The 27,024-nt window shown below is 43.8% G+C and overlaps 1 protein-coding gene across 9 annotated transcripts in view; it reads left to right on the top strand.

The window, feature by feature from the left end:
* LOC110520782 (ubiquitin-protein ligase E3A) overlaps positions 1–27,024 on the top strand; it is a 47,264-nt gene that overhangs the window by 5,525 nt on the left and 14,715 nt on the right. For 5 of the 9 annotated variants that reach the window (XR_016494804.1, XR_016494795.1, XR_016494801.1 and 2 more), the window contains exons 3-10: positions 557–855; positions 2,933–3,600; positions 3,881–3,958; positions 5,919–5,978; positions 10,490–10,585; positions 12,217–12,543; positions 18,578–18,722; positions 22,061–22,266. Coding sequence is in view for 6 of the 9 variants with exons in the window: in XM_036979059.2 (XP_036834954.2) it covers positions 557–855; positions 2,933–3,600; positions 3,881–3,958; positions 5,919–5,978; positions 10,490–10,585; positions 12,217–12,543; positions 18,578–18,722; positions 22,061–22,266 (1,879 nt within the window). In the remaining 3 variants the exon portion in view is untranslated. The remainder of the gene's footprint in view (positions 1–556; positions 856–2,932; positions 3,601–3,880; positions 3,959–5,918; positions 5,979–10,489; positions 10,586–12,216; positions 12,544–18,577; positions 18,723–22,060; positions 22,267–27,024) is intronic. The other 4 variants (XM_036979130.2, XM_036979162.2, XM_090229991.1 and 1 more) reach the window with 1 other exon arrangement.

Genomic DNA, 27,024 nt, shown 5'->3' on the forward strand with positions numbered 1-27,024 from the left:
GAACAGATCAGATTAGGAGGAACAGATCAGATTAGGAGGAACAGATCAGATTAGGAGGAACAGATCAGATTAGGAGGAACAGATCAGATTAGGAGGAACAGATCAGATTAGCGTTCCTGCTGCATTGTTTTGTTGAAATATAATTTGAGTTGAGAAATTAAGATAATTGATTGCACCCAAGTTGTCCATTTTTTAATTTATAGGATTCATATAAATTGACGTTTGTCCATTTTTATTTAGGTTCTTCGTGTTCTAACTCATTGTTAGAAAAAAGTTTGGTCCAAATTGGATGTTAGGTACTACATTTTATTGAAGATTATATGAATCCTATAAATTTAGGTGCAGTCAATTAGCTTAATTTCTCAGAGATTAAATTATATTTCAACCAAATAATGTTGCAGGAATGCTAATCCTAACGATCCTAATTTCTAACGACAGAAACAATGTCAGAACAATTGGAGGTGGTGGGTGTCGGGGCTTGCTGAAATGACAATGTTAGTTCTGTGTGGTTGTCATACTAAAAACTTGTCACTTCCTGTTTGAATGTCCTGTACAGGAAGAGAGCGGCTGCAAAGCATCTAATTGAGCGCTACTTTCGCCAGTTAACAGAGGGCTGTGGAAATGGGGCCTGCACGAATGAGTTGTGTGCTTCGTGTCTTGGTTTTCAACCGCTGGATCACAACGCGGCGGCCATCAGAGCCCTGGAGCTCTATAAAATTAACACCAAACTGTGTGACCTTCACCCCTCCGCTGCCTTCCCTGACAACAGTGCCGAGGACACACAACCTGCCTTATTGGGCGACTGCCACGGGAAGATGACAGACAACCTGTTTCCCCCTAGGGAGGACTTCAGAGGTAAACACTGTGTATCCCAGATGGCTCCCTCTTCCCTATATAATCCTCTACTTTTGACCAGGGCCCTATATAATCCTCTACTTTTGACCAGGGCCCTATATAATCCTCTACTTTTGACCAGGTCCCTATATAAACCATTACTTTTGACCCGGGCCCTATATAAACCACTACTTTTGACCAGGGCCCTATATAAACCACTACTTTTGACCAGGGCCCTATATAAACCTCTACTTTTGACCAGGGCCCTATATAATCCTCTACTTTTGACCAGGGCCCTATATAATCCTCTACTTTTGACCAGGGCCCTATATAAACCACTACTTTTGACCCGGGCCCTATATAAACCACTACTTTTGACCAGGGCCCTATATAAACCACTACTTTTGACCAGGGCCCTATATAAACCATTACTTTTGACCAGGGCCCTATATAAACCACTACTTTTGACCAGGGCCCTATATAAACCATTACTTTTGACCAGGGCCCTATATAAACCACTACTTTTGACCAGGGCCCAATATAAACCACTACTTTTGACCAGGGCCCGGTTTCCCGATAGCGATAGAACTTGCGAGTGTCTTTTAACGATGCGTTTTTCCTACAACGGCCGAAGGTGCAACATGCGTTTCCCAAAACGGCACACCGAGGGAACGTTCACTAAGTGCGTCACATTGAGGCATCGTGTCGATACTGGTGGGATGGAAAGAACGGCTCTCGGATCCGAGTTCTCCCTTTCCAGTCTTACCTCAACATTATAATTATTCCACAATACTGACGATGGATCAGCTCCGAGAGAGATATTACCACCCATGGCTGAAAAGATTGAGACGATTTATTCCAATACCCTATAATAATGCACTGAATCAAGACTCAGCACATCATTGCACACGTTGTTACGCGCCTTGACAAATATTCAGACACTAATTACAGACAGTAGGCCAATAGAACTCAATTCAATACACATGAAATTGATTGAAAAACAAACGATGCATTCAGAAAGTATTCAGACCCCTTCACTTTTTATACATTTTGTTACGTTACAGCCTTATTATAAAATTGATTAGATAAATTGTTTTCCTCATCGATCTGAGCTCGATACTCCATAATGACAAAGTGAAAACAGGTTTCTAGAAAAGTTGGCAAATTTATAAAAAAAATTAAAAAACACCTTATAAGTATTCACACCCTTTGTTATGAGACTTGAAATTGAACTCAGGTGCATCCTGTTTCCATTGATCGTCCTTGACATGTTTCTACAACTTCATTGGAGTCCACCTGTGGTAAATTCAATTGATTGGACATGATTTGGAAAGGCACACACCTGTATATATAACGTCCCACAGTTGACAGTGCATGTCAGAGCAAAAACCAAGCCATGAGGTTGAAGGAACTGTCCGTAGAGCTTTGAGACAGGATTGTGTCGAAGCACAGATCTGGGGAAGGGAACCAAAGCATTTGTGGGGACATGTGGGGAAGGTGGTGCCGCGACATGTGGGGAAGGTGGTGCCGCGGTATGTGGGGAAGGTGGTGTCGCGTGGGACGCGGTATGTGGGGAAGGTGGTGCCGCGTGGGACGCGGTATGTGGGGAAGGTGGTGCCACGGTATGTGGGGAAGGTGGTGCCGCGGTATGTGGGGAAGGTGGTGCCGCGGTATGTGGGGAAGGTGGTGTCGCGTGGGACGCGGTATGTGGGGAAGGTGGTGCCGCGACATGTGGGGAAGGTGGTGTCGCGTGGGACGCAGTATGTGGGGAAGGTGGTGCCGCGTGGGACGCTGTATGTGGGGAAGCGTGGGACGCGGTATGTGGGGAAGGTGGTGCCGCGTGGGACGTGGTATGTGGGGAAGGTGTTCGCCGCGTGGGACGCGGTATGTGGGGAAGGTGTTCGCCGCGTGGGACGCGGTATGTGGGGAAGGTGTTCGCCGCGTGGGACGCGGTATGTGGGGAAGGTGTTCGCCGCGTGGGACGCGGTATGTGGGGAAGACACAAACCTTTTCTCCATTCATGCTATTCAGTAGTCCATTCATTTAAGAGAGATTAAAATGGTTGCTCACTATTTTTCTCTGTTATATCTGTGTTCAGAGGTGCGTTACCTGACCGAGGAGAAGGTGTATGAGATCCTGAGTATCTGTGAGGGGAAGAAGGACTACTCTCCTCTGATCCGAGTCATCGGGAGGATCTTCTCCAGCGCTGACGGGCTGGTGCAGAGCTTCAGGAAAGACGAGGAGCAACACCCCAACACCAAGGAGCAGCGTAAGACCCACCAGGCCAAAGATGAGGACAAGGACGAGGACGATAAGGAGAGAACCACCGCCATGGAGCAGGAATCAGAGGCCTCGGCGTCCATGGAGGGAGCGACGGGATCGACGGAGAACAGACTGGGTCCTGTGGAGGTCTCAGTGGACATAGAAGCTGTGAGGAGAGTGTACGACAGACTCCTCTCCAACGAGAAGATGGAATCGGCCTTCCTCAACGCCCTGGTCTACCTAACTCCCAACGTAGAGCTGGATCTAACCTATCTAGACGTGTACGACACCAACCCAGACTACCTAAACATCTTCATCATCGTGATGGAGAACAGCAGCCTCCACAGCCCAGAGTACCTGGAGATAGCCATGCCTCTGTTCTGTAAGTGTATGAGTAAACTCCCTCTGCCTGCCCTGGCCAAGCTGACGCGCCTGTGGTCTCAGTACAGTGTAGAGCACATCAGACGTATGATGGAGACCTTTCAGCAGCTCATCACCTACACGGTAACGTTACATTCTTATTTGATTTTCAGCTTTTTATTTAATTCATGCTCGCAGTCGACCAGACTGAATTGTACAGAATACGCAGTTACTTTCAGGAGTTACTTTTACAATTCAATGTAAAATTCAATGTTTTTTGTCATTTTCTGCCTACCAAGAGCGTTGATTCCTCTGTAATGAATAGTTCTATCTCAAAATAAACAGCACAGGATACAGCAGGTGGAAAAAGTACCGTGAAACTACCGTTATACTAATAAAATGTATTGTTGTTGTTATTATTAAGGTGATCAGCAACGAATATGTCAGCGACAGTCTGGTAAACGACGACGAGGGCGTTGTGGCGGCCACCAAGTGTCTGAAGGTATGGGTCTTATTGATTTGACATGTTAAGTCATTTATCAGACTCGCTCATACAGAGCCACCTTACATTCATCTTAAGGTAGCTTGGGTGAGACGACCACATTTTACTTTTTAAAAGCACTGAAGTTCACGGCCTTGCGCTCCCTCTTATCTGACAGACGTGCTCGTTCCATACAACCAAGGAGCTGGTCTATAACGATACCTGGTGTTACAACCAAGGAGCTGGTCTATAACGATACCTGGTGTTACAACCAAGGAGCTGGTCTATAACGATAGCTGGTGTTACAACCAAGGAGCTGGTCTATAACGATACCTGGTGTTACAACCAAGGAGCTGGTCTATAACGATACCTGGTGTTACAACCATGGAGCTGGTCTATAACGATACCTGGTGTTACAACCAAGGAGCTGGTCTATAACGATACCTGGTGTTACAACCAAGGAGCTTGTCTATAACGATACCTGGTGTTACAACCAAGGAGCTGGTCTATAACGATACCTGGTGTTACAACCAAGGAGCTTGTCTATAACGATACCTGGTGTTACAACCAAGGAGCTGGTCTATAACGATACCTGGTGTTACAACCAAGAAGCTGGTCTATAACGATACCTGGTGTTACAACCAAGGAGCTGGTCTATAACGATACCTGGTGTTACAACCAAGGAGCTGGTCTATAACGATACCTGGTGTTACAACCAAGAAGCTGGTCTATAACGATACCTGGTGTTACAACCAAGGAGCTGGTCTATAACGATACCTGGTGTTACAACCAAGGAGCTGGTCTATAACGATACCTGGTGTTACAACCAAGGAGCTGGTCTATAACGATACCTGGTGTTACAACCAAGGAGCTGGTCTATAACGATACCTGGTGTTACAACCAAGGAGCTGGTCTATAACGATACCTGGTGTTACAACCAAGGAGCTGGTCTATAACGATACCTGGTGTTACAACCAAGGAGCTGGTCTATAACGATACCTGGTGTTACAACCAAGAAGCTGGTCTATAACGATACCTGGTGTTACAACCAAGGAGCTGGTCTATAACGATACCTGGTGTTACAACCAAGGAGCTGGTCTATAACGATACCTGGTGTTACAACCAAGGAGCTGGTCTATAACGATACCTGGTGTTACAACCAAGGAGCTGGTCTATAACGATACCTGGTGTTACAACCAAGGAGCTGGTCTATAACGATACCTGGTGTTACAACCAAGGAGCTGGTCTATAACGATACCTGGTGTTACAACCAAGGAGCTGGTCTATAACGATACCTGGTGTTACAACCAAGGAGCTGGTCTATAACGATACCTGGTGTTACAACCAAGGAGCTGGTCTATAACGATACCTGGTGTTACAACCAAGGAGCTGGTCTATAACGATACCTGGTGTTACAACCAAGGAGCTGGTCTATAACGATACCTGGTGTTACAACCGTAAAACAGTGGTTTTCTAGCAATGATCAACAACCAATTTAACAGATATTGAAGAATTAAAAGAATAATCTGCTAATATTGTTCAATCCAGGTGTTGAAAACTCTTAGAGACGTACCCAGAAAGACTCACAGCTATAAGCACAGCCAAAGGTGATCCTAACATGTATTGACTCAGAGGTGTGAATATTTATGTCAATTAAGATATTTCCGTATTTCATTGTCAATAAATTAGCACATTTCTAAAAACCTGTTTTCAGTTTGTCATTTTGGGGGTGTAGATTGGTGAGAAGAAAAAAACAACAATTTAATCCATTTTAAATGATGGCTGTAACACAAAGTGGGAAAGGTCAAGGGGTATGAAAACTTTCTGAAAGCACTCTAGGTGTAGAAGCAAGGAGAATCCTTTATCAGATCCCCACAGCTATGGAACGCCCTGTCAGGAAAATATATTTTTATACATATTATAGTTGTAAATTATTGTTTTACTGTAAAGTGATTTGAATCATGTTTGATTCTGTTTGAAGCTGGTGTTCTACGCCAACGTGCTGGGAGGTGACCTCGATACGGGCCACAACGAAGAGGAGGTAAGAAATGTCGTCCAGCTGGAGCAGCCTACTGATTATGATTATCTAATAAACTCATAATCAACTAGAAAGGTATTTGTCTATGAAGAGAAGTTGTGACTTGCTTTAACTGTTTAGGTTGCCTTTTCCACTTCAATATGGATTGAAAATGGCATATTTTGTCTTGATTGATAACCATTATAAATTTGAGCACAGCACGCAACAAGAAGTTGCCGCCATCCCTCCCAAGAATTGGGCAACTTTTTCACATTTGTTATCTGAGTGAGGTAGATGTTGTTAATCAAGAGGGGAGGATGTGTTGACAGATGAGATGTTGAGGATGCTGTAAAAAGAGAGGAGAGGATGTGTTGACAGATGAAACGTTGAGGATGCTATCAATAGAGGGGAGGATGTGTTGACAGATGAGATGTTGAGGATGCTGTAAATGGAGAGGGGAGGATGTGTTGACAGATGATACCTTGAGGATGCTATAAATAGAGGGGAGGATGTGTTGACAGATGAGATGTTGAGGATGCTGTAAATAGAGAGGGGAGGATGTGTTGACAGATGAGACGTTGAGGATGCTATAAATAGAGGGGAGGATGTGTTGACAGATGAGACGTTGGGGATGCTGTAAATAGAGACGGGAGGATGTGTTGACAGATGAAACGTTGAGGATGCTATAAATAGAGGGGAGGATGTGTTGACAGATGAGATGTTGAGGATGCTGTAAATAGAGAGGGCAGGATGTGTTGACAGATGAGACGTTGGGGATGCTGTAAATAGAGAGGGGAGGATGTGTTGACAGATGAGACGTTGGGGATGCTGTAAATAGAGAAGGGAGGATGTGTTGACAGATGAAACGTTGAGGATGCTATAAATAGAGGGGAGGATGTGTTGACAGATGAGATGTTGAGGATGCTGTAAATAGAGAGGGGAGGATGTGTTGACAGATGAGACGTTGAGGATGCTATAAATAGAGGGGAGGATGTGTTGACAGATGAGACGTTGGGGATGCTGTAAATAGAGAAGGGAGGATGTGTTGACAGATGAAACGTTGAGGATGCTATAAATAGAGGGGAGGATGTGTTGACAGATGAGATGTTGAGGATGCTGTAAATAGAGAGGGCAGGATGTGTTGACAGATGAGACGTTGGGGATGCTGTAAATAGAGAGGGGAGGATGTGTTGACAGATGAAACGTTGAGGATGCTATAAATAGAGGGGAGGATGTGTTGACAGATGAGATGTTGAGGATGCTGTAAACAGAGAGGAGAGGATGTGTTGACAGATGATACCTTGAGGGTTATAATAAATACAGCTTTGAGGTCATATAGTCTCAGGGCCTTAACCCTGGACAGGACACTAGTCTATCTCAGGGCCTTAACCCTGGACAGGACACTAGTCTATCACAGGGCCTTAACCCTGGACAGGACACTAGTCTATCTCAGGGCCTTAACCCTGGACAGGACACTAGTCTATCTCAGGGCCTTAACCCTGGACAGGACACTAGTCTATCTCAGGGCCTTAACCCTGGACAGGACACTAGTCTATCTCAGGGCCTTAACCCTGGACAGGACACTAGTCTATCTCAGGGCCTTAACCCTGGACAGGACACTAGTCTATCTCAGGGCCTTAACCCTGGACAGGACACTAGTCTATCACAGGGCCTTAACCCTGGACAGGACACTAGTCTATCACAGGGCCTTAACCCTGGACAGGACACTAGTCTATCACAGGGCCTTAACCCTGGACAGGACACTAGTCTATCACAGGGCCTTAACCCTGGACAGGACACTAGTCTATCTCAGGGCCTTAACCCTGGACAGGACACTAGTCTATCTCAGGGCCTTAACCCTGGACAGGACACTAGTCTATCTCAGGGCCTTACCCCTTGACAGGACACTAGTCTATCTCAGGGCCTTAACCCTGGACAGGACACTAGTCTATCTCAGGGCCTTAACCCTGGACAGGACGCTAGTCTATCACAGGGCCTTAACCCTGGACAGGACGCTAGTCTATCTCAGGGCCTTAACCCTGGACAGGACACTAGTCTATCACAGGGCCTTACCCCTGGACAGGACACTAGTCTATCACAGGGCCTTAACCCTGGACAGGACACTAGTCTATCACAGGGCCTTAACCCTGGACAGGACACTAGTCTATCACAGGGCCTTAACCCTGGACATGACACTAGTCTATCTCAGGGCCTTAACCCTGGACAGGACACTAGTCTATCTCAGGGCCTTACCCCTGGACAGGACACTAGTCTATCTCAGGGCCTTACCCCTTGACAGGACACTAGTCTATCTCAGGGCCTTAACCCTGGACAGGACACTAGTCTATCTCAGGGCCTTACCCCTTGACAGGACACTAGTCTACCACAGGGCCTTAACCCTGGACAGGACACTAGTCTGACCTTCAGTTCACATGTCTAGGAACAGTCTAATAGTGTTCTAATGACCTTCAGTTCAGAAAGTCAGTGAACACCATGAACTTTAACCTGCAGACATTTAATTACCTGACGGATTTGACAATTTATAAATTCTTGGGTCAATATCATCTACCTCCGTCTTTTAAAAAGAGAAGTATGGCACTATGAAAGATGTGATGACACAGATCATTCATCTGTACGCTACCTGCAAACCACTTTGTTTTAAGTGGTCAATCTAGTCCCATGTTCTGACCCAAACTGGGTGCAGAACCTGTTTAAACTCCCTGAAAACACAGGGATGACGATTCACACAGGTTAGTAATATCAGAGGACCTGGGAGTTTCCCGGGAAACAGTAGGTTTTTAGGGCTGGGATTAATAACCTTCTTGACAAGTAAAAATGAGTGCCATTCGGACGGGATGTGCTGGTTTTTGCTTGTGCACATAATTACATTACCTGAACTCCCCCAGTAAAATGTATCCTGTCCGTAAAGGGCTTAAGATCGTATTTTATAACTTAGCTAGACATGTTGGCAGTAGAATAAGCTTCCAAACGATGCCCACCTGACCCAGATTGTGATTTATAGTGGAATGTTTTCTGATTGCGTAAACAACAGTCATTGTGTGATGGTGGGGATGCGTTCCTAACAAGAAACTACCAGTTTGCTGGCTTCAGTTCCTCAATGGCAAAGCTATGAGGTCAAAAAAGCACCTTTCCTTGTCATAATGCATTGAAATTACTTACGATCTGCACAGTTTGGAGAGGTGTGAGGCCACATGGACACACCAGTTAGTCCTCTCTTTGAAACCCACAGTTTGGAGAGGTGTGATGCCACATGGAGACACCAGTTAGTCCTCTCACTGAAACCCACAGTTTGGAGAGGTGTGAGGCCACATGGACACACCAGTTAGTCCTCTCTTTGAAACCCACAGTTTGGAGAGGTGTGGGGCCACATGGAGACACCAGTTAGTCCTCTCACTGAAACCCACAGTTTGGAGAGGTGTGAGGCCACATGGAGACACCAGTTAGCCCTCTCACTGAAACCCACAGTTTGGAGAGGTGTGGGGCCACATGGAGACCCCAGTTAGTCCTCTCACTGAAACCCACAGTTTGGAGAGGTGTGGGGCCACTTGGAGACACCAGTTAGTCCTCTCACTGAAACCCACAGTTTGGAGAGGTGTGGGGCCACATGGAGACCCCAGTTAGTCCTCTCACTGAAACCCACAGTTTGGAGAGGAGTGGGGCCACATGGAGACCCCGGTTAGTCCTCTCACTGAAACCCACAGTTTGGAGAGGTGTGGGGCCACATGGAGACACCAGTTAGCCCTCTCACTGAAACCCACGGTTTGGAGAGGTGTGGGGCCACATGGAGACACCAGTTAGTCCTCTCACTGAAACCCACAGTTTGGAGAGGTGTGGGGCCACATGGAGACACCAGTTAGTCCTCTCACTGAAACCCACAGTTTGGAGAGGTGTGGGGCCACATGGAGACCCCAGTTAGTCCTCTCACTGAAACATACAGTTTGGAGAAGAGTGTGGCCACATGGAGACCCCAGTTGGTCCTCTCACTGAAACCCACAGTTTGGAGAGGTGTGGGGCCACATGGAGACCCCAGTTAGTCCTCTCACTGAAACCCACAGTTTGGAGAGGTGTGGGGCCACTTGGAGACACCAGTTAGTCCTCTCACTGAAACCCACAGTCTGGAGAGGTGTGGGGCCACTTGGAGACACCAGTTAGTCCTCTCACTGAAACCATTGTAATAGTTTTTTCTTATCTTGTACCCACTCCAAAAGCTAAATTAATATTCTTATCATGTTACTGTAAGTATCAGGAGTATTTTCAGATTTCGTTATCAACAAGTTCTGTGACAGTACAGTAAATGTAAAATGCACATCAAATCAACAATGTAATGTTTGGATTCATTCTTGTCAGATGTACAGTTGTGTCCTCGCCTTTTGGTCTAATAATTTACCCATAATCCTCAGTGTTCTCTTTCATGGTTCTGTAAGAAACATTTCAATTTGGCCCTATCCATGTCGGTCAAGTATTGTTATGGTAGTGGGAGAAGTGGTTTTTTTTTAAAGTGCAAATTCAATCAGGAGGAGGAGCCCCCGTCCAGCGAGCTCACCCTGCAGGAGCTCTTGGGGGAGGAGAGGAGGAACAAGAACGGTCCCCGGGTCGATCCTCTGGAGAAGGTGAGGAGAGACCACCACAATGGAAATTAAACTTATTTTAAAGAATTTACTTTTTCTTTGTTATAATAATTTACAAAGTATTCAGATCGCTTGACTATTTCCACGTTATGTTACAGCTTTATTCTAAAATCGATTAAATCGTTTTTCCCCTCAATCTACGTACAATACCCCATAATGACAAAGCAAAAGCTTAATCACATTTGCATAAGTATTCAGACCTTTAGCAGCGATTTAAATCCTTGAGTCTTTTTGGATAGGACACTACAAGACTTACACACCTGTATTTGGGGAGTTTCTCCTGTTCTTCTCTGCAGATCCTCTCAAGCTCTGTCAGGTTGAATGGGGATCGTCGCTGCACAGCTATTTTCAAGTTTCTCCAGAGATATTCGATCAAATTCAAGTCCAGGCTCTGGCTGGGCCACTCAAAGACATTCAGAGACTTGTCCCGAAGCCACTCCTGCGTTGTCTTGGCTGTGTGCTTAGGGTTGTTGTCCTGTTGGAAGGTGAACCTTCTCCCCAGTCTGAGGTCCTGAGCGCTCTGGAGCAGATTTTCATCAAGGATCTCTCTGTTCATCTTTGCCTCGATCCTGACTAGTTTCCCAGTTCCTGCTGCTGAAAAACATCCTCACAACATGATCCTTCCACCACCATGCTTCACTGTAGGGGTGGTGCCAGGTTTCCTCCAGACGTGAAGCTTGGCATTCAGGCCAAATAGTTCAATATTGGTTTCATCAGACCAAAGAAATCTTGTTCGTCATGGTCTGAAAGTCTTTAGGTGCCTTTTGGCAAATTCCAAGCGGACTGTCATGGGCCTTTTACTGAGGAGTGGCTTCCGTCTGACCACTCTACCATAAAGGCCTGATTGGTGGAGTACTGTAGAGATGTGAGAGACTTCCAGAAGGACAACCATCTCCCACAGAGGAATTCTGGAGCTCTGTCAGTGTGACCATCGGGTTCTTGGTCACCTCCCAGACCAAGGCACTTCTCACCTGATTGCTCAGTTTGGCCGAGCGGCCAGCTCTAGGAAGAGTCTTTGTGGTTCCAAACTTCTTCCATTTAAGAATGATAGAGGTCACTGTGTTCTTGGGGACCTTCAATGCTACAGATCTTTTTTTGGTTCCCTTCCCCAGATCTGCACCTCGACACAATCCTGTCTATGAGCTCTTACGGACATTTCCTTCGACCTCATGGCTTGGTTTTTGCTCTGACATGCACTGTGAACTGTGTGACCTTATAAAGACCGGTGTGTGCCTTTCCAAATCATGTCCAATCAATTGAATTGACCACAGGTGGACTCCAATCAAGTTGTAGAAACATCGTAAGATGATTAAGATGATCAATGGAAACAGGATGCACCTGAGCTCAATTTCGAATTTAATAGCAAAGGGTCTGAATACTTATATAAATAAGGTATCTGTTTTTTGTATTTTTAATAAATTGTCAACATTTCTAAAAACCTGTTCGCTTTGTCATTATGGGGTATTGTGATGTCATTATGGGGTATTGTGATGTCATTATGGGGTGTGTATATTGATAAGGGACAATTAAAAAAATAAAATCAGTTTTATAATAAAGTGGAATGGATTGTGTCCACGTGTGGTTGAATTGTTTTTAAATTGTCAAATGAAAAGGAGCTGGGCGTCAGGACCCTGGACTGCAGACGACCCCTCATCCCCTTCGAGGAGTTTGTCAACGAGCCTCTGAACGACGTTCTAGAGATGGACAAGGACTTCACCTTCTTCAAGGTGGACTCTGAGAGTAAGTTCTCCTTCCAGAGCTGTCCCTTCATCCTCAACGCCTGCACCAAGAGCCTGGGACTGTACTACGACAACCGCATCAGCATGTACAGCGAGAGGAGGATCACAGCGCTCTACAGCCTGGTACAAGGACAGCAGCTCAACCCATACCTCAGGCTCAAAGTACGCCGAGACCACATCATCGACGACGCCCTCGTCAGGGTGAGTCACAAACAACACACACACACACACGTACCAGTCCAAAGTTTGGACACACCTACTCATTCCAGGGTTTTTCTTTATTTATGAAGATATCAAAACTGTGAAATAACAGATATGGAATCATGTAGTAACTAAAAAAAGTGTTAAACAAATCAAAAATATACAGTGGTAAGAAAAGGTATGAGAACCCTTTGGAATTTCCTGTATTTCTGCATAAATTAGTCATAAAATCTGATCTTCATCTAGGTCACAACAATAGACAAACACAGTGTGCTTAAACTAATAACACAAACAATGATATGTTTTCATGTCTTTATTGAACACACCGTGTAAATATTCACAGTGCAGGGTGGGAGAAGTATGTGAACCCTTGGATTTAATAACTGGTTGACCCTCCTTTGGAAGCAACAACCTCATCCAAACGTTTTCTGTAGTTGTGGATCAGACCTGCGCAACGTTCAGGAGGAATTCTGGACCATCTTTACAAAACTGTTTCAGTTCAGCAATATTATTGAGATGTCTGGTGTGAAGGCAGCTCTAACCAACATCTCCAATCTCATCTCATTGATTGGTGTGAACTGCTCTCTGAGATGCTGTGGCATGACCTCAAATCGGGTTGAGGTCAGGACTGACTGGGCCACTCCAGAAGGCAGTGCTTCTTATCTTAGGTCTTCTGAGATCTTTGTTGGATGCATGGTTCACATCAGGCAGTGCTTCTTGTGAATAGCCAACTCAAGTTTTGTGAGGTTTTTTTTTTTGGGGGGGGGGGGGGGGCAGGGGGCAGGGCAGTTCTAACCAACATCTCCAATCTCATCTCATTGATTGGACTCCAGGTTAGCTGACTCCTGACTCCAATTAGCTTTTGGAGAAGTCATTAGCGTACAGGTTCACATACTTTTTCTAACATACACTGTGAATTTAATGATGTATTCAATATAGCAAGAAAAATACAATACTTTTTGTGTAATGCTGTGACTTAGATGAAGTACAGATTAAATGTTATGACCCATTTCAGCAGAAATCCAGGTGATTCCAAAGGGTTCGCATACTTTATCTTGCCAATGTATTTTAGATTTGAGATTCTTCAAAGTAGCCACCCTTTGCCTTGACAGCTTTGCACACTCTTGGCATTCTCTCAACCAGCTTCATGAGGTAGTCCCTGGAATTAATTTCAATTAACAGGTGTGTCTTGTTAAGTTATTTTGTGGAATTTATTTCCTTCTTAATGCGTTTGAGCCAATCAGTTGTGTTGTGACAAGGGTTGGTATACAGAAGATGGTATGTTACCAAATAAGTCCATATTATGGCAAGAACAGCTCAAATAAGCAAAGAGAAATGACAGTCCATCATAAAATATATTTAGATTTGTTTAACTTTAACTTAACTTTTGCTTACTACATGACTACATGATTCCATATGTTATTTCGTAGTTATGTCTTCACTATTATTCTACAATGTAGAAAATAGTAAAAATAAAGAAAAACCCTGGAATGAGAAAGTGTGTCTCTGTAACCAGTGTGTGACCCAGATCACTGGTTGCTGAGGGACAGGATTAAAGGGGGGTGATTGTAGCTGATGTGAAATGGCTAGCTAGTTAGTGGTGGTGCGCACTAATAACGTTTCAATCGGTGACGTCACTCTCTCTGAGACCTTGAAGTAGTGGTTTCCCTCTGCTCTGCAAGGGCCCAGGCTCTTGTGGAGTGATGGGTAACGATGCTTCGTGGGAAGCAGTTGTTGTTGTGTGCAGAGGGGCCCTGGTTTGAGCCCAGGTAGGGGTGAGGAGAGGGACAGAAGCTATACTGTTACATCACATACATACAGCGCATTCTGAAAGTATTCAGACCCTTTGACTTTTTCAACGTTTTGTTACATTACAGCCTTATTCTAAAATGGATTAAATAAAAACAACTCCACACACAATACCCAATAATGACAAAGCGAAAACAGGTTTTTAGAGTTTTTTTGTACATTTTTATAAAAAAATGTAAAATACTTGAAGTATTCAGACCTTTTGCTATGAGACTCGAAATGTAGCTCCTTTTTCAATTGATCATCCTTAAGATGTTTCTACAACTTGATTGGAGTCCACCTGTGGTAAATTCAATTGATTTGTCATGATTTGGAAAGGCACACACCTGTCTATATAAGATCCCAAAGTTGACGGTGCATGTCAGAGCAAAAACCAAGCCATTAGTTTGAAGGAATTGTCCGTAGAGCTCAGAGACAGGATTGTGTCAAGGCACATACAGTGCCTTGCGAAAGTATTCGGCCCCCTTGAACTTTGCGACCTTTTGCCACATTTCAGGCTTCAAACATGAAGAATCAACAACAAGTGGGACACAATCATGAAGTGGAAAGACATTTATTGGATATTTCAAACTTTTTTAACAAATCAAAAACTGAAAAATTGGGCGTGCAAAATTATTCAGCCCCTTTACTTTCAGTGCAGCAAACTCTCTCCAGAAGTTCAGTGAGGATCTCTGAATGATCCAATGTTGACCTAAATGACTAATGATGATAAATACAATCCACCTGTGTGTAATCAAGTCTCCGTATAAATGCACCTGCACTGTGATAGTCTCAGAGGTCCGTCAAAAGCGCAGAGAGCATCATGAAGAACAAGGAACACACCAGGCAGGTCCGAGATACTGTTGTGAAGAAGTTTAAAGCCGGATTTGGATACAAAAAGATTTCCCAAGCTTTAAACATCCCAAGGAGCACTGTGCAAGCGATAATATTGAAATGGAAGGAGTATCAGACCACTGCAAATCTACCAAGACCTGGCCGTCCCTCTAAACTTTCAGCTCATACAAGGAGAAGACTGATCAGAGATGCAGCCAAGAGGCCCATGATCACTCTGGATGAACTGCAGAGATCCACAGCTGAGGTGGGAGACTCTGTCCATAGGACAACAATCAGTCGTATATGGCACAAATCTGGCCTTTATGGAAGAGTGGCAAGAAGAAAGCCATTTCTTAAAGATATCCAGAAAAAGTGTTGTTTAAAGTTTGCCACAAGCCACCTGGGAGACACACCAAACATGTGGAAGAAGGTGCTCTGGTCAGATGAAACCAAAATTGAACTTTTTGGAAACAATGCAAAACGTTATGTTTGGCGTAAAAGCAACACAGCTCATCACCCTGAACACACCCTCCCCACTGTCAAACATGGTGGTGGCAGCATCATGGTTTGGGCCTGCTTTTCTTCAGCAGGGACAGGGAAGATGGTTAAAATTGATGGGAAGATGGATGGAGCCAAATACAGGACCATTCTGGAAGAGAACCTGATGGAGTCTGCAAAAGACCTGAGACTGGGACGGAGATTTGTCTTCCAACAAGACAATGATCCAAAACATAAAGCAAAATCTACAATGGAATGGTTCAAAAATAAACATATCCAGGTGTTAGAATGGCCAAGTCAAAGTCCAGACCTGAATCCAATCGAGAATCTGTGGAAAGAACTGAAAACTGCTGTTCACAAATGCTCTCCATCCAACCTCACTGAGCTCGAGCTGTTTTGCAAGGAGGAATGGGAAAAAATGTCAGTCTCTCGATGTGCAAAACTGATAGAGACATACCCCAAGCGACTTACAGCTGTAATCGCAGCAAAAGGTGGCGCTACAAAGTATTAACTTAAGGGGGCTGAATAATTTTGCACGCCCAATTTTTCAGTTTTTGATTTGTTAAAAAAGTTTGAAATATCCAATAAATGTCGTTCCACTTCATGATTGTGTCCCACTTGTTGTTGATTCTTCACAAAAAAATACAGTTTTATATCTTTATGTTTGAAGCCTGAAATGTGGCAAAAGGTCGCAAAGTTCAAGGGGGCCGAATACTTTCGCAAGGCACTGTATCTAGGGAAGGGTAGCTAAACATTTCTGCAGCATTGAATGTCCCCAAGAACACAGTGGCCTCCATTCTTAAATGTAAAATTAAACATTGATGGCGATTGCATCGTCTGTGGACCTATTGGGGCGGTAAGCAAATTGAAGTGGTTCTAAGGTGACAGGTAAGGTGGAGGTGATATGATCCTTGACTAGTCTCTCAAAGCACTTTATGATGACAGTGAATGCTACGTGAGTGCTACGGGGTGATTTAGTCATTTAGTTCAGTTACTTTCGCTTTCTTGGGTACAGGAACAATGGTGGACATCTTGAAGCAAGTGGGGACAGCAGACTGGGATATGTCCGTCAACACTCCAGCCAGCTGGTCTGCGCATGTTCTGAGGACATGGTTAGGGATGCCATCTGGGCCGGCAGCCTTGCGAGGGTTAACACGTTTCAATGTCTTACTCATCTTGGTCACAGAGAACGAGAGCCCACAGTCCTCTTGAGCGGGCTGCGTCGATGGCACTGTGTTATCCTCAAATCGAGCAAAGATTGTGTTTAGCGAGCAAGACGTCGGAGTTCGAGACGTGGCTTCCCTTTGTAATTCGTGATTGTGTGAAGTCCCTGCCACATACGTCTGTCTGAGCCGTTGATTTGTGACTCCGCTTTGTCTCTGTACGGACGTTTTGCCTGTTTGATTGCCTTACGAAGAGTATAACTGTTTTTTTTTTTAAAACCGTTTTGCACTGTTTGTTTTCAACCATATTCCCATTCACCTAGCCGTGGTTAAATGCCGTGGTTTGCCGGCAGCCTTGCGAGGGTTAACACGCTTCAACGCTTTCAGTTTTGCTGCCATCTATCCACGGTTTCTGGTTATGGTAGGTTTTAATGGTCACAGTGGGAACAACATCCCCTGTGCACTTCCCGATGAACTCCGTCACCTTGTCAGTGTATACATCAATGTTATTCTCAGAGGCAACCCGGAACGTATCCCAGTCCGCGTGATCAAAACAATCTTGAAGCATGGATTCCGATTGGTCAGACCAACGTTGAACAGTTCTTAGCACGGATGATTCCTGTTTTGAGTTTCTGCCTATAGGAAGGGAGTAGCAGAATGGAGTCGTCATCTGATTTGCCGAAGGGAGGAGGGCCTTGTAGCCACCCGGAAGGGAGAGTAACAATGGTAGTTTTTGAAGCTAGCTAAAATAAATGTGGCCTCGGGTTATGTGGTTTCCAGTTGCGCAAAGTCTAGTGAGGGCCGTCGTGGTATCGGCTTGAGGGGGAATATACTGCGATATGGCTGTGACAATAACCAAAGAGAATTCTCTTTGGAGGTAATATGGTCAGCATTTCAGGTATTCGAGGCCGGGTGAACTGAAGGACTTGAGTTCCTGTACGTTACCACAATCACACCATGCATGGTTAATCATGAAACATACACCTCCGCATTTCTACTTCCCGGAGAGTTCTTTATTCCCGTCTGCATGTTGTACTGAGAACCCATCTGGCTGTATGGACAGGGACAGTATATCCGGAGAGAGCCATGATTCCATGAAACAGAGTATGTTACAGTCCCTCATGTCTCTCTGGACGCAGGTCCTCGCCCTGAGCTCGTCTACTCTATTGTCCAGGGACTGAACATTCACCAGTAATATACTCAGAAGCGGTGGCTGGTGTGTACGCCTCCTGACTCGGACTAGAAGTCCACTCCGAATGCCTCGTCTCCGTGGCATCTTGGAGTAGCCTCTGGGATAAGTTCATGCACCTTGGGGGGTACGAACAAAGGATCCAATTCAGATAAGTCATATTTATGTTCGAAATGCAGGTGAAGGATTTCCGTCTGTATGTAAATACGCAAAGAACATTCTGGGCTAATGTAAGAAATAACAAAAAACAAAATAATACTGCAGAGTTGCTTAGGAGCAGAGCGGCCATGTTGATCGGTCGGTCGGACTCCCTCTAGTCATCTGTGTCTTAATTATTTTGTCAGACAAGCTCGGTGCATATCGTTGATTTGATTTAAAACACATTGGAAGTGTCTATATATGGAAAAATACACGTTTTAACATTTCTACCATTTCTACCAATCGATTGGTGGAAAGAACAGACGACTCTCGGTCGACCAAGACCAGGCTAGTGATAAGGTGAATGGGAAGGGTTCCTCTGTTTGTCTGTCCCTTTCCTAACCTAATGGTCTGCGTCCTACAGTTGGAGATGATCGCCATGGAGAACCCTGCGGACCTGAGGAAACAGCTGTTTGTAGAGTTTGAAGGAGAGCAGGGCGTTGACGAGGGAGGGGTCTCTAAAGAGTTCTTCCAGCTCGTCCTGGAGGAGATGTTCAACCCTGACATTGGTGAGATGTTCTGCTTGGAATTTAACTGTATCTGTGGTTGAATAAAGACACTGTAATCCAAAGACACTTTCCTAATGCATGTATGTAGAAATGTTTAAAGAAATGTTTTTCCACATTTTTTTACATTACAGCCTTATTCTAAAATGGATAAAGTTGAAAAAAATAAAAAATAACAATTTAAATCCTCATCAATCTGCATATAATGACAAAACGAAAACTAGTTTAGTCGTTTTTGCTAATGTATAAAATATAAAAAACAGATACCTTAAAGTATTCAGACCCTTTGCTATTAAACTCAATTGAACTCCATTGATCATCCTTGAGATGTTTTTCCAACTTGATTGGAGTCCATCTGTGGTAAATTCAATTGATTGGACATGATTTGGAAAAGCACACACCTGTTTATGTAAGGTCCAACAGTGGTCAGAGCAAAAGCCAAGCCATGAGGTGGAAGGAGAGTTCAGAGACGAGATTGTGTCGAGGCACAGATCTGAGGTAGGGTACCAAAACATTTCTGCAGCATTGAAGTTCCCCAAGAACACAGTGGCCTCCATCATTCTTAAATGGAAGAAATTTGGAACCACCAAGACTCTTCCTAGAGCTGGCCGCACAACCAAACTATGCAATAAGGTGAGAAGTGCCTTGGTCATAGAGGTGACCAAGAACCCGATGGTCATTCTGACAGAGCTCCGGAGTTCCTCTTTGGAGATGGGAGAACCTTCCAGAAGGACAACCATGTCTGCAGCACTCTACCAATCAGGCCTTCATGGTAGAGTGGCTAGACATAAGCCACTCCTCAGTAAAAAACACACGACAGACTGCTTGGAGTTTGTAAAAAGGCACCTAAAGGACTCTGACCATGAGAAACAAGACACCGAGATTAAAATCTTTGGCCTGAATGCCAAGCGTCATGTCTGGAGGAAACCTGGCACAATCACAAAGGTCCGACAGGTCCTAGTTTCTACCTTAACAGCACTATCAACAAGGCAGGTCCTACAGGCCCTAGTTTCTACCTTCTTAACAACACTATCAACAGGGCAGGTCCTACAGACCCTAGTTTCTACCTTCTTAACAGCGCTATCAACAAGGCAGGTCCTACAGGCCCTAGTTTCTACCTTCTTAACAACACTATCAACAAGGCAGGTCCTACAGGCCCTAGTTTCTACCTTCTTAACAACACTATCAACAAGGCACGTCCTACAGGCCCTAGTTTCTACCTTCTTAATAGCACGGTCAACAAGGCAGGCCCTAGTTTCTACCTTCCAGACAGCACTGTCAACAAGGCAGGTCCTACAGGCCCTAGTTTCTACCTTCTTAATAGCACTATCAACAAGGCAGGTCCTACAGGCCCTAGTTCTGTTACACCTGGACTACTGTTCAGTCTTGTGGTCAGCTGACACATCAAAGAACTTAATAAAATTGCAATTAGTTCAGAACCCTTGGATGTACACACACAGCTAATATTAATAATATGCATGTCAATCTCTCCTGACTCAAATAGGAGGAGAGCTTGACTTCATCACTACTTGTATTTGTGAGAGGTGTTGAATGCACATGTTGAATGCAACCTAGCTGTTTGTCTAAACTACTGGCACACAGCTCCGACTCCCATGCTTACTCCACAAGACATGCCACCAGAGGTCTCTTCACAGTCCCCATGTCCAGAACAGACTATGGGAGGTGCACAGTACTACATAGATCCATGACTACATGGAACTCTATTCCCCAGTACTACATAGAGCCATGACTACATGGAACTCTATTCCACAGTACTACATAGAGCCATGACTACATGGAACTCTATTCCACAGTACTACATAGAGCCATGACTACATGGAACTCTATTCCACAGTACTACATAGAGCCATGACTACATGGAACATAGAGCCACATCAGGTAACTGATGCAGCAGTAGAATCAGATTTTAAAAAACAAAACAAAAAAACGTATGGAACAGTGAAGCAACACAAACATAGGCACAAACTAACACTCAATAGCATACGCACTATTCTCACACGTACCTATGGATTTAGTACTGTATATATGTGGTAGTGGTGGAGTAGGGGCCTGAGGGGACACAGTCTGGGAATGTACTGTCATGTTTTTAAAATTGAATAAACTGCCTTAATGTTGTTGGACCCCAGGAAGACTAGCTGCTGCCTTGGCAGGAAGTAATGGGGATCCATAATAAACCCGAGGAAGAGTAGCTGCTGCCTTGGCATCAACTAATGTGGATCCATAATAAACCCCAGGAAGAGTTGCTGCTGCCTTGGCAGGAACTAATGGGGATCCATAATAAACCCCAGGAAGAGTAGCTGCTGCCTTGGCAGGAACTAATGGGGATCGATAATAAACCCCAGGAAGAGTAGCTGCTGCCTTGGCAGGAACTAATGGGGATCGATAATAAACCCCAGGAAGAGTAGCTGCTGCCTTGGCAGGAACTAATGGGGATCCATAATAAACCCCAGGAAGAGTAGCTGCTGCCTTGACAGGAACTAATGGGGATCCATAATAAACCCCAGGAAGAGTAGCTGCTGCCTTGACAGGAACTAATGGGGGTCCATAATAAACCCCAGGAAGAGTAGCTGCTGCCTTGGCAGGAACTAATGGGGATCGATAATAAACCCCAGGAAGAGTAGCTGCTGCCTTGGCAGGAACTAATGGGGATCCATAATAAACCCCAGGAAGAGTAGCTGCTGCCTTGACAGGAACTAATGGGGGTCCATAATAAACCCCAGGAAGAGTAGCTGCTGCCTTGGCAGGAACTAATGGGATCCATAATAAACCCCAGGAAGAGTAGCTGCTGCCTTGGCAGGAACTAATGGGATCCATAATAAACCCCAGGAAGAGTAGCTGCTGCCTTGGCAGGAACTAATGGGATCCATAATAAACCCCAGGAAGAGTAGCTGCTGCCTTGGCAGGAACTAATGGGGATCCATAATAAACCCCAGGAAGAGTAGCTGCTGTCTTGGCAGGAACTAATGGGGATCCATAATAAATACAAAAGTAAAGGGTCTGAAAACTTATGTAAATGTTTCAGATTTTTGCCAAATTTCCCAAAGCCGGTTTTAGCCTTGTCATTATGGGGTATTGTCTGTCGATTGATGACGTGAAACATATTTTTGTTGTTCATTTTAGAATAAGGCTGTAACGAAACAACATATGGAAAAATTCAAGGGATCTAAACACTTGGCCAATGCACTGTATGTTAGCCATAGACACATTTCTATAAAAATAAAAATATTTTGACAAAGTTTTAAACTTGAACTTAATATTCACAAACAAATTGTCCATCTGATTTCTTGGTATTAATGTCCAGTGCTCCCTCCCTCCTCTAGGCATGTTTACATATGACGAGTCCACCAAGCTGTTCTGGTTCAACCCACCCTCTTTGGAGAATGAGGCCCAGTTCACCCTGATAGGCATCGTCTTGGGCCTGGCCATCTACAACAACTGTATCCTGGATGTTCACTTTCCCATGGTGGTCTACAGGAAACTGATGGGGAAGAAAGGCACCTATCTGGACCTGGCAGACTCACATCCGGTACTGGAACATGCTGAAATATGTTTAAATGTCATTTTTAATCGGTCTATGTAATTAAAAAGTGTTTCAGTTTAGACGACTACTACAAGAGCTGTGTATTCAATTTTTATTAAAAACCTTGTAGTTTCATAATATAGCATTACCCCTGTTAGCTATGTATTAATATAGCGCTCTTAACCCTCTGCTAGCTACATATTAATATAGCGCTCTTAACCCTCTAGCTACGTATTAATATAGCGCTCTTAACCCTCTGCTAGCTACGTATTAATATAGCGCTCTTAACCCTCTAGCTACGTATTAATATAGCGCTCTTAACCCTCTGCTAGCTACGTATTAATATAGCATTACCCCTGTTAGCTACGTATTAATATAGCGCTCCTATCCCTCTGCTAGCTACGTATTAATATAGCATTACCCCTGTTAGCTACGTATTAATATAGCGCTCCTATCCCTCTGCTAGCTACGTATTAATATAGCGCTCCTAACCCTCTAGCTACGTATTAATATAGCGCTCCTATCCCTCTGCTAGCTACGTATTAATATAGCGCTCTTAACCCTCTAGCTACGTATTAATATAGCGCTCTTAACCCTCTAGCTACGTATTAATATAGCGCTCTTAACCCTCTAGCTACGTATTAATATAGCGCTCTTAACCATCTGTTAGCTACGTATTAATATAGCGCTCTTAACCCTCTGCTAGCTACGTATTAATATAGCGCTCTTAACCCTCTGCTAGCTACGTATTAATATAGCGCTCTTAACCCTCTGCTAGCTACGTATTAATATAGCGCTCTTAACCCTCTAGCTACGTATTAATATAGCGCTCTTAACCATCTGTTAGCTACGTATTAATATAGCGCTCTTAACCCTCTGCTAGCTACGTATTAATATAGCGCTCTTATCCCTCTGCTAGCTACGTATTAATATAGCGCTCTTAACCCTCTGTTAGCTACGTATTAATATAGCGCTCTTAACCCTCTGCTAGCTACGTATTAATATAGCGCTCTTATCCCTCTGCTAGCTACTTATTAATATAGCGCTCTTAACCCTCTGCTAGCTACGTATTAATATAGCGCTCTTAACCCTCTAGCTACGTATTAATATAGCGCTCTTAACCCTCTAGCTACGTATTAATATAGCGCTCTTAACCCTCTAGCTATGTATTAATATAGCGCTCTTAACCCTCTAGCTACGTATTAATATAGCGCTCTTATCCCTCTGCTAGCTACGTATTAATATAGCGCTCTTAACCCTCTAGCTACGTATTAATATAGCGCTCTTAACCCTCTAGCTATGTATTAATATAGCGCTCTTAACCCTCTAGCTACGTATTAATATAGCGCTCTTATCCCTCTAGCTACGTATTAATATAGCGCTCTTAACCCTCTAGCTACGTATTAATATAGCGCTCTTATCCCTCTGCTAGCTACGTATTAATATAGCGCTCTTAACCCTCTAGCTACGTATTAATATAGCGCTCTTAACCCTCTAGCTACGTATTAATATAGCGCTCTTAACCCTCTAGCTACGTATTAATATAGCGCTCTTAACCCTCTAACTACGTATTAATATAGCGCTCTTAACCCTCTAGCTACGTATTAATATAGCGCTCTTAACCCTCTAGCTATGTATTAATATAGCGCTCTTAACCCTCTAGCTACGTATTAATATAGCGCTCTTATCCCTCTGCTAGCTACGTATTAATATAGCGCTCTTAACCCTCTAGCTACGTATTAATATAGCGCTCTTAACCCTCTAGCTACGTATTAATATAGCGCTCTTAACCCTCTAGCTACGTATTAATATAGCGCTCCTATCCCTCTGCTAGCTACGTATTAATATAGCGCTCTTATCCCTCTAGCTACGTATTAATATAGCGCTCCTATCCCTCTGCTAGCTACGTATTAATATAGCGCTCTTATCCCTCTGTTACCTACCTATTAATAAAGCGCTCTAAACCCTCTAGCTACGTATTAATATAGTGCTCCTATCCCTCTGCTAGCTACGTATTAATATAGCGCTCTTAACCCTCTAGCTACGTATTAATATAGCGCTCTTAACCCTCTAGCTACGTATTAATATAGCGCTCTTATCCCTCTGCTAGCTACGTATTAATATAGCGCTCCTATCCCTCTGCTAGCTACGTATTAATATAGCGCTCCTATCCCTCTGCTAGCTACGTATTAATATAGCGCTCTTAACCCTCTAGCTACGTATTAATATAGCGCTCTTAACCCTCTAGCTACGTATTAATATAGCGCTCTTAACCATCTGTTAGCTACGTATTAATATAGCGCTCTTAACCCTATGCTAGCTACGTATTAATATAGCGCTCTTAACCCTCTGCTAGCTACGTATTAATATAGCGCTCTTAACCCTCTGCTAGCTACGTATTAATATAGCGCTCTTAACCCTCTGCTAGCTACGTATTAATATAGCGCTCTTATCCCTCTGCTAGCTACGTATTAATATAGCGCTCTTAACCCTCTGCTAGCTACGTATTAATATAGCGCTCTTAACCCTCTAGCTACGTATTAATATAGCGCTCTTAACCATCTGTTAGCTACGTATTAATATAGCGCTCTTATCCCTCTGCTAGCTACGTATTAATATAGCGCTCTTAACCCTCTAGCTACGTATTAATATAGTGCTCTTAACCCTCTAGCTACGTATTAATATAGCGCTCTTAACCCTCTAGCTACGTATTAATATAGCGCTCTTAACCATCTGTTAGCTACGTATTAATATAGCGCTCTTATCCCTCTAGCTACGTATTAATATAGCGCTCCTATCCCTCTGCTAGCTACGTATTAATATAGCGCTCTTATCCCTCTGTTACCTACCTATTAATATAGCGCTCTTATCCCTCTAGCTACGTATTAATATAGTGCTCCTATCCCTCTGCTAGCTACGTATTAATATAGCGCTCTTAACCCTCTAGCTACGTATTAATATAGCGCTCTTAACCCTCTAGCTACGTATTAATATAGCGCTCTTGACCCTCTAGCTACGTATTAATATAGCGCTCTTAACCCTCTAGCTACGTATTAATATAGCGCTCTTAACCCTCTAGCTACGTATTAATATAGCGCTCCTATCCCTCTGCTAGCTACGTATTAATATAGCGCTCCTATCCCTCTGCTAGCTACGTATTAATATAGCGCTCCTATCCCTCTGCTAGCTACGTATTAATATAGCGCTCTTAACCCTCTGCTAGCTACGTATTAATATAGCGTTCTTAACCATCTGCTAGCTACGTATTAATATAGCGCTCCTATCCCTCTGCTAGCTACGTATTAATATAGCGCTCTTAACCCTCTAGCTACGTCTTAATATAGCGCTCTTAACCCTCTAGCTACGTATTAATATAGCGCTCTTAACCATCTGTTAGCTACGTATTAATATAGCGCTCTTAACCCTCTGCTAGCTACGTATTAATATAGCGCTCCTATCCCTCTGCTAGCTACGTATTAATATAGCGCTCTTAACCCTCTGCTAGCTACGTATTAATATAGCGCTCTTAACCCTCTGCTAGCTACGTATTAATATAGCGCTCTTAACCCTCTAGCTACGTATTAATATAGCGCTCTTAACCCTCTAGCTACATATTAATATAGCGCTCTTATCCCTCTGCTAGCTACGTATTAATATAGCGCTCTTAACCCTCTAGCTACGTATTAATATAGCGCTCTTAACCCTCTAGCTACGTATTAATATAGCGCTCCTATCCCTCTGCTAGCTACGTATTAATATAGCGCTCTTATCCCTCTAGCTACGTATTAATATAGCGCTCCTATCCCTCTGCTAGCTACGTATTAATATAGCGCTCTTATCCCTCTGTTACCTACCTATTAATATAGCGCTCTTAACCCTCTAGCTACGTATTAATATAGTGCTCCTATCCCTCTGCTAGCTACGTATTAATATAGCGCTCTTAACCCTCTAGCTACGTATTAATATAGCGCTCTTAACCCTCTAGCTACGTATTAATATAGCGCTCTTGACCCTCTAGCTACGTATTAATATAGCGCTCTTAACCCTCTAGCTACGTATTAATATAGCGCTCTTAACCCTCTAGCTACGTATTAATATAGCGCTCCTATCCCTCTGATAGCTACGTATTAATATAGCGCTCCTATCCCTCTGCTAGCTACGTATTAATATAGCGCTCTTAACCCTCTGCTAGCTACGTATTAATATAGCGCTCTTAACCATCTGCTAGCTACGTATTAATATAGCGCTCCTATCCCTCTGCTAGCTACGTATTAATATAGCGCTCTTAACCCTCTAGCTACGTATTAATATAGCGCTCTTAACCCTCTAGCTACGTATTAATATAGCGCTCTTAACCATCTGTTAGCTACGTATTAATATAGCGCTCTTAACCCTCTGCTAGCTACGTATTAATATAGCGCTCCTATCCCTCTGCTAGCTACGTATTAATATAGCGCTCTTAACCCTCTGCTAGCTACGTATTAATATAGCGCTCTTAACCCTCTGCTAGCTACGTATTAATATAGCGCTCTTAACCCTCTGCTAGCTACGTATTAATATAGCGCTCTTAACCCTCTAGCTACGTATTAATATAGCGCTCTTAACCCTCTAGCTACGTATTAATATAGCGCTCTTAACCATCTGTTAGCTACGTATTAATATAGCTCTCCTATCCCTCTGCTAGCTACGTATTAATATAGCGCTCCTATCCCTCTGCTAGCTACGTATTAATATAGCGCTCCTATCCCTCTGCTAGCTACATAT

This window comes from Oncorhynchus mykiss, chromosome 1 (genome assembly GCF_057628025.1).
Source record: "Oncorhynchus mykiss isolate SJ-2025 chromosome 1, ASM5762802v1, whole genome shotgun sequence".
In the NCBI taxonomy this organism is placed as follows: Eukaryota; Metazoa; Chordata; class Actinopteri; order Salmoniformes; family Salmonidae; genus Oncorhynchus; species Oncorhynchus mykiss.